Consider the following 8,234-nt stretch of genomic DNA (forward strand, 5'->3'; position numbering starts at 1 on the left):
AGACAACTGAAAAAAAACAACTGAAGATGAAAAATATAGTTTAGTTTAGAAAATATATAGATCAATAAACAGGAAACAGAGGGTCTGGGTTAGGGGGTCAGGGTTAGAGGATCTGGGTTAGAATGGTCTGGGTTAGGGGGTCTGGGTTAGGGGGTCAGGGTTGAGGGTCTGGGGGTCAGGGTTAGAGGGTCTGGGTTAGGAGGCCAGGGTTAGAGGGTCTGGGGGTCAGGGTTAGAGGGTCTGGGTTAGGGGGTCTGGGTTAGGGGGTCAGGGTTAGAGGGTCAGGGTTAGAGGGTCTGGTAAAGCATTATGTAATCAAGGGTCCTCACAAAGACAGATAAACAGGAATATATGTGTGGTAGATTCCTGTTTGTAGTTTCTGCTGTTTGTTTACTGTCATCACTGTGCTTTTATTCTGACATGTTCAGTAAACACAACAGGAAGTTCACCTGCGTCACCTTCTGTGGGAACCACACACACATACACACTCTCACCCACTCTCTCACTCACACACACGCACACACACACTTCATGTATTTTGTGGTTCACAGTATCTGATGTGTATTATTATTATTTATATCAGTATTATTATTTCCCCGGGCGCCTGTCATTGGCAGCCCACTGCTCCCTATATACAGGGATGGGTCAAATGCAGAGACAAATTTCCCCTTCCGGGATCAATATAGTATAATAAATTTAAAAAAAATGAACCGTTACTTCTTGAGAGTGAAAGAAAACTAATTAAAGAAATTAATCAATAATAGAAGTAAAATAAATGAAGTCCTCACAAGGACGGTAACCTGCAGTGTGTTTCTGTCTGAATCAGGTGAAGACTCGTCGTAGTTATTCGCCCCCTAGTGGACACAAAGGATGCAGCTGTAGACGTCACAATAGAAGATTTATTTCACTTTTACACACAAACAGATGTGCAGGGTTCATCCTCTGAAGAGCATGACTGAGATCAAAGAGGTTAACAACAGAACAGAGGGTCGAAGGGATCACCGGGATCCTGGGAACCAGTCTGGAGGTCTAGTTTGCTGCTGTGGACTGACTGATTAATCATCTTCCCCCTCCTTCTTCTCCTCTTCTTCTTCCTCCTCCTCCTCCTCCTCCTCCTCCTCTTCTTCTTCCCCCTCTTCCCCCTCCTCCTCAGGAGAAATCAGTCTGTCCAGCGACACACTGTGAACCAATCACTGCTGTGCAGCCTCCTCGTCCTCCTTCCTGTCCTCTTCCTGGTTCCTCCTCTTCTTCACCTCCTGCAGTCCCTCCTGGATCTGGTCCACAGCCTCCTGGTCTCCGGCCTGCCGAGCCAGACCCAGAGCCTCCTGGTAGAACCGCACTGAGTCCTCCAGCCGACCTGACGGACCACAGACAGAACCTTCAGACCAGATCAGAGCCTTACGTACCTGGTGGGCCTCCATTGTTTGTCCAGCCCACTTTAGATAAAGCCACGCCCCCTTTTAGATTAAACCACGCCCACATACATGCGAGTGGTTCCATCTGAAGCAGGTCGGACTCAGAGACCTTTGACGTCTCCCTGACCTTTGTGCAGCAGGATGCCGGCCATGTTTCCCAGCAGCACGTGTTGGTCCGGGTGTCCAGCGGAGCGGCTCAGATCCACAGCCCGCTGGACCAGAGCCAGGGCGTCATCATGGCGACCCTGCAAATCCAGGACGGTGGCCAGGTCGCTCATCAGCACCAGAGTCTGACAGGTGAGACAAGAGGATGATGTTCAGGTCTCGATGCTTCACAAGAATGTATCTACCTGTGGTCCTACCTGTGGGTGTGTGTCTCCCTGTGGTCCTACCTGTGGGTGTGTGTCTCCCTGCTCCTGGTGGCAGATGTCCAGTGCGCTTTGGTAGTCCTGTGCCGCCTGTTTCAGGTGCAACGTTGATGCTCTGTATCGAGCCCGCGAGTCGAAACACAGACCGAGCAGAAGACGTGTCTCCTTGCTCAGAGCCTCCTGCTCCTCTGAAGTCAACAACAACAGAGTCACATAACAGCTTGTCTGTCTCTCTACATGTACCTGTCTCCCTGTCTCTCTACCCTGTATGTCTCTCCACCTGTCCCTCTGTCTCTTTACATCATGATTAATCATTGATTAATCATTTTTAAATCAATGATTTTATTGTTAGGCACAAACTAGATATTTAGTTTTTAACTGAAACATGGTTAAATCAAGATAACAGCTGTTCTTATTGAATCAACACCTCACAACTTCAGTTTCATGAGTGAAACAAGAGCGCATAAGAAAGGAGGTGGAGTTGCTATTTTATTTAATGATTCTCTTCATAAAGCAGATGTCCTTTGGTCATTTTAGTTCTTTTGAATATGTGGCTCTGAATTCCACTCAAGCTTTATTCCTAAACATTTACAGACCGCCTAAATACTGTGTAACCTTCTTTGATGAGTTTACTGAACTGCTGTCTATAATCTGTATTGATTTTAACTGTTGTTATTGTTGGTGATTTTAATATCCATGTTGATAATCCCCAGGACAGAGGGTCTATAGAACTATGTGGTGTCCTTGATAATTATGATCTGACTCAGCATGTGACAGGACCCACCCACAACAGGGGGCACACTCTGGACCTAATCATCACCAAAGGTCTAAACATTTCCAAGGTCGCTGTGACTGATGTTGCACTCTCTGATCATTTCTGTGTTTTCTTTGAGAGTGCAATCTCCTTGCACACAAATGTCCAAACCGAGGTTGTGACGAAGCGTTACATCTCTGAAAACACCAGTGAACTATTTATTCAGAAGTTCTGCTCCTCACCAGCCCTCTCTGCATCTCAGTCAATGAGCTTGTAGATGGCTTCAATTCTAAAGTTATGAATGTTATTGATGCCATTGCACCCACTAAAGTGAAAGTTGTCTCGGGTGAGCAAAGATCTCCTTGGAGAAATGCTACGCTGGTCAGAATAGAGAAACGAGAGTGTCGGAAACCTGAGTGCAGGTGGCGAAAAACAAATCTCCAGGTTCACTGTGACATCTATAAAGAGAGACTTCGCAATTATAATTTGGAACTTAGAAATGCAAGGCAGTCCTTCTTCTCTGACATCATAACCAAAAACAATAACAATACACGCGCCTTATTTGCTACCGTCGACAGGCTAACAAACCCTCCAGTGTCGGTAGCTGCTGAGCTCCAATCCACCTGGCATGCAATCAATTTGCCTCCTTTTTTACTGACATAATTCAGAAAATTAGACAAGCAGTCAGTGCCTCCACACTAACCACAGGATATGTGTTGTCCCCTTCTCTAAATAACATCCATTCAAATGTCATGACACAATTTCATTCAATGGACCGTAGAAGCCTAGAAGACATTATACAACATCTGAAGTCATCCTCCTGCTGCTTGGATATTCTACCAACACACTTTTTCAAGAATATTTCAAACTGCATGACCACTGATCTTTTACACATTGTAAACACATCCCTTCTCTCAGGTGTCTTCCCAGAAGCCCTAAAAACCTGCAGTTATTAAACCGCTCCTAAAGAAGGCTAGTTTAGACTCCGCAACAATGAAAAATTATAGGCCAATATCAAACTTCCCATTTTTAAGTAAAATAATTGAAAAAGCGGTTTTCCAACAGCTGAACAAATTCTTGGCCGTAAATAACTGCTTTGATGTTTTCCTGTCAGGTTTTCGACAGCACCACAGCACTGAAACTGCTCTTGTTAAGGTTTTCAACGACATCCACTTAAACACAGACAATGGCAGAAGTTCAGTCTTAGTATTACTGGATCTCAGTGCTGCATTCGACACGGTCGACCATGACATACTCCTAGAAAGACTAAAAATCTGGGTGGGACTTTCTGGCACAGCACTTAACTGGTTTGAATCCTACTTGAAGGACCGAGAATACTTTGTGTCTGTAGCTAATTACACATCAGAGCTGACTAAAATGACATGTGGTGTTCCCCAAGGTTCAATACTGGGGCCTCTTCTGTTCAACATCTACATGCTTCCACTAGCTCAGATTATGGAAAACAACAAAGTGTGTTATCATAATTATGCAGACAACACACAAATCTACATAACTATGTCACCAGGGGACTATAATCCCATACAAGGGCTGGGTAACTGCACTGAACAAATCAACAACTGGATGTGCCAGAATGTTCTTCAATTAAACAAAGATAAAAGAGAAGTAATTGTTTTTGGTACCAAGGACGAACGATTGAAAGTCACCGCTCAGCTTCAATCACTGATGTTAAAACCCACAAACAAGCCAGAAATCTAGGTGTAGTTATGGATTCAGACCTCAACCTGAACAGCCTCATCAAGACAATTACAAAATCAGCCTACTATCAGCTGAAGAATATATCAAGGATTAGAGGACTTATGTCTCAACAGGATTTGGAAAAACTTGTCCATGCATTTATCTTCAGCAGACTGGACTACTGTAACGGTGTGTTCACAGGTCTCTGTAAAAAGTCTGTCAGAAAGCTGCAGCTGATTCAGAACGCTGCAGCTCGAGTCCTCACTAAGACCAGGAGGGTGGATCACATCACTCCAGTTCTGAGGTCTTTGCACTGGCTTCCTGTCAAACAAAGAATTGACTTTAAAATCCTGCTGTTGGTTTATAAAGCACTGAATGGTTTAGGGCCTAAATACATCTCTGATCTGCTGCTACCTCATGAACCATCCCGACCCCTTAGGTCGTCTGGGACCGGTCTACTTTCTGTTCCCAGAGTCAGAACTAAACATGAAGAAGCAGCGTTCAGTTGTTCTGCTCCACATATCTGGAACAAAGTCCAGAAAGCTGCAGGTCTGCTGAGACCCTCAGCTCCTTTAAATCAGGACTGAAGACTTTTCTGTTTGCTGCTGCCTTTAATTGAACCACATTCAATTAATATATTAATCAATTTCCTGCATTTCTGCATTTTACTACTGTATTTTATTTCTTACACTGTTTTTATTGTTTCAATGAATGTTCTTAATTGTTTTAAATCTCCTTTTCTTTTGCCTTATGTTTTGATGCTTTTACTGGTTTTATGTGAAGCACTTTGAATTACCTTGTTGAAATGTGCTGTACAAATAAACTTGCCTTGCCATACATCTGTCAATCTGGCTGTCTTTCAGTCTGTCTACATTGATGTTTTTGAAGTTTGACTGAACTTTATTGGCACATTCTTGCAGCTCTGCTCTGACTTGTTTTAGGGTTCTTTAACGAGAAGCAGTCCTTTCATGACTTGTTTTAGGGTTCTTCAACAATAAGAAGTCCTACATGACTTGTTTCAGGGTTCTTTAACAATAAGCAGTCCTTCATGACTTGTTTCAGGGTTCTTTAACAATAAGCAGTCCTACATGACTTGTTTTAGGGTTCTTTAACAATAAGCGGTCCTACATGACTTGTTTCAGAGTTCTTTAACAATAARCAGTCCTTCATGACTTGTTTTAGGGTTCTTTAACAATAAGCAGTCCTACATGACTTGTTTCAGGGTTCTTAACAATAAGCAGTCCTACATGACTTGTTTTAGGGTTCTTTAACGAGAAGCAGTCCTACATGACTTGTTTTAGGGTTCTTTAACAATAAGCAGTCCTTCATGACTTCTTCTCACCTGTCCGATCCTCTGCAGGGGTTTCTTTATGTTTCTGCAGTTTGGCCTCCAGAGACTCCGTACAGAACCTGAACCCGTGCTCTGCAAGCTCCGCCCTTAAACACACACACACACACACACACACACACACACACACACACACACACGGGGTACTTCTCAAGTACCCTTAACTGCATCCCCGTTTCCCTCACTTGCATCCTTTCCTTGCGTCTTAGTCCCTCCCACCAGGGATGCATGGAGAAAAGCATGCGAGGAGAGAGGAAACGAGGAAATATGTTTTAGGAGACATGAGACGTCCTTTCCTCAGTTGTGTCACATGAAGCGAAGTCTGTTTCTGATGACGGAGGATCAGCTGATCACAGCTGATCAGCTGTCAGTCGGCTTTAACAGCTGGAGAGACTTTTGATAAGTTTGTGTCTGTTCACATGATCACTGTACTTAATAGTAACTAATAACACTAATAACTAATAAAGACACAGTAATCACCACTGTAGAGGTGTTTCTCTCTGTAGTCTGTTAACAAACTGTGTCCTGTGTTCTGTTTATAAGCACAGGATCCATTTCTACCGGCGGAATGCGATCGTCTTATTTATGAATTATTTGGGTCTGTACGTTTTGAAATTCAGATTATGACGTCATTATTAAATAACCCAGAATATGATTATTGTTAAACTTAAATGATAAAACTCATCAAACCCGACAATCAGGAATGAACAGCCTCACGTGACTGAATGAAATGATGATAAAAATATATATACATATACGGTATATTTATATATATATACGCGTTAACGTTATTATCGCGTTAACACATTCATTAATTAACGCCGACAATTATTTTATCGCGCGTTAACGCATTTTTTTTTATTTATTATAATTTTATTTTTTTTAATTGAAAGACAAGAGACAATACATATACATAACAACAAGAGGATGACAAGAACAGTGGGATAAAAGCCAGCAGACATCCTAAAGTCAGTTGTGTATGTATGCGTGTGTGTGTGTGTGTGTGTGTCTGTGTGTGTCCTTGAGCCTTTTGAGATGGGAAAAAAAAATAATAATAATAATAATTAAAAAACAACAATAACAAAAAACAGGTAAGTATTTTTAATTTATTATTATTGTAACAGACTGTCTCATGTTTATCGTTTTGTATTGGAGATATGATGTCCCTTCAGGGTTGCCGTAGAGAAAAGGCGACTTCCGCTTCTGGTCGAGGGGGGGGGGGCAGAAATAAAGAGAGAAGCTGCACCAGCTGTTGCTCTCCCTGGAGACTACTGGACATCGCTGCGGTAAAGTCAGCAGACACTCAGATCTCCGTGGTCAACTCAGCAGACACTTACATGTTAGTGCACCTATATGCTGACATTCACGGTAAACGCATTTAAACGGCACAGATCGGGAGCGAGCGAAGGACTTTGAAAGTTAGCGGAAAGATTAACGTGATATATATATATATATATATATATATATTATTTATTATAATTATTTATTATTTATTTATTTATTATTTATTTATATATATATATAAATAAATAAATAAATAAATAAGTGTTTCGTCTCTCCAGCTCTCTCTGACTTTAATTGTTTCCATAATAAAGTTATTGAGGGAAACATCAGATCATGAAAACACAAATCTTTCTAATAAATGAAGAAAGTTGTTTGTGGTCCTTTTGTTGTTCAGACTACAATGAACATTTATTTAAACCAGACGTTGAATCAGAAAACGAATCAAATATAAATCTTGAGTTTAATCTGTGATCCGTCTTCACTGTTTACATGTTGAACAAAATCTCATCAGTCCGATCGGCTGCAGCGTCCAATCACATGACTGATGACCAATGAGGGGGCGTGTCGGCCGTTAAAAGACTTCCTGGAAGTCTGTTCTCGTGGTTCCTCGCTCATGGCTCCTCAGAGGTCCCTCCTCCCTCCTTGATCCTCGATCCTCAGAGCTACATGAGAGCTTTGGGACGGCCGTCAATATGGCGGCGCAAAAACAACTTCCGGTTCAAGCGAGGAGCGAGGAGCGAGGAAATGAGAATTAAGAGACTTGGGATGTACCCACAGTCACCTCTCTGACAGGAAGTGAGGTCAGAGGTCAGGCACTTGAACGGTTCAATCTTACTTGTTCTGTTCGGCGTAGATGGTGGCGAGTTTCAGAGACATCTCGATGATAGCGTTATCGTCCTGGAAAGAGACAGGAAGTGAGTGAAGACATAAACACACACACTCTCTCTCTTACACACACACACACACACACCTCTGGAGTTCCTCCTGACAGCATGAAGCTCATCGCTGCTTTGAAGAGTTTTTCTGCCTGAGAGGATGAAGAGGACAACCAGCTGTCTCGCTGCCGTTGCCACAGTGACAAAGGTGAGTCATACAGGGGCGGTACTCACGTGGTCCAGCTGACCCTGAACGTAGGCCAGGTTCGCCATCTGAGGGTGAGGGTGAGGGTTAGAGAGCTGTAGAGCTGAGGACACCTGAGAGCTGAGAGAGGCTGTTTACCAGACTGTAGGCGTAGATGACGGCCTGATGGTTGTGGGTCTGATGAGCCACGACTACGGCCTGGTGGAGCAGCCCAGAGGCTGCCTGGAGCTGTCCTCTGGAGACACTGAGCTGGAGGAGAGAGGACCGTCAGTACTACAGTACTAGTACTA

At 43.1% G+C, this 8,234-nt stretch overlaps 1 protein-coding gene across 3 annotated transcripts; it reads right to left on the reverse strand.

Moving 5' to 3' along the window:
- Window positions 1-881: 881 nt before the first annotated feature.
- On the reverse strand, window positions 882-8,215 carry LOC116377122 (tetratricopeptide repeat protein 19, mitochondrial-like). Of its 3 annotated transcripts, none has more exons than XM_031838681.1 (8): window positions 8,083-8,215; window positions 7,974-8,012; window positions 7,835-7,891; window positions 7,700-7,761; window positions 5,575-5,669; window positions 1,808-1,971; window positions 1,543-1,705; window positions 882-1,357 (listed from the first exon to the last, which is right to left on the reverse strand). In XM_031838681.1, exons 2-8 carry the CDS (start codon window positions 8,010-8,012, stop codon window positions 1,191-1,193), a joined length of 747 nt encoding a protein of 248 aa, XP_031694541.1. In that variant the 5' UTR covers window positions 8,083-8,215; the 3' UTR covers window positions 882-1,190. The 3 variants fall into 3 exon arrangements, with proteins under 3 accessions (XP_031694541.1, XP_031694542.1, XP_031694543.1); XM_031838683.1 differs by having other exon boundaries at window positions 1,267-1,357; window positions 1,485-1,705; XM_031838682.1 differs by having other exon boundaries at window positions 7,974-8,215.
- Between the last annotated feature and the right edge of the window lie 19 nt (window positions 8,216-8,234).

The sequence above is a fragment of the Anarrhichthys ocellatus genome, unplaced genomic scaffold (genome assembly GCF_004355925.1).
Source record: "Anarrhichthys ocellatus isolate YVR2014 unplaced genomic scaffold, GSC_Weel_1.0 scaffold916, whole genome shotgun sequence".
Taxonomy (NCBI): domain Eukaryota; kingdom Metazoa; phylum Chordata; class Actinopteri; order Perciformes; family Anarhichadidae; genus Anarrhichthys; species Anarrhichthys ocellatus.

Bases quoted from the DNA above. Each gene is read 5' to 3' on its own strand.
- LOC116377122 (XM_031838681.1), bottom strand. From the start codon at position 8,012: ATGGCGAACCTGGCCTACGTTCAGGGTCAGCTGGACCAC. The intron at 7,762-7,834 runs GTGTGTGTGTGT...GTCTCTTTCCAG, and splicing joins TGTCAGGAGGAACTCCAGAG to GACGATAACGCTATCATCGA. The intron at 5,670-7,699 runs GTAAGATTGAAC...TGTGTGTTTAAG, and splicing joins ATCTACGCCGAACAGAACAA to GGCGGAGCTTGCAGAGCACG.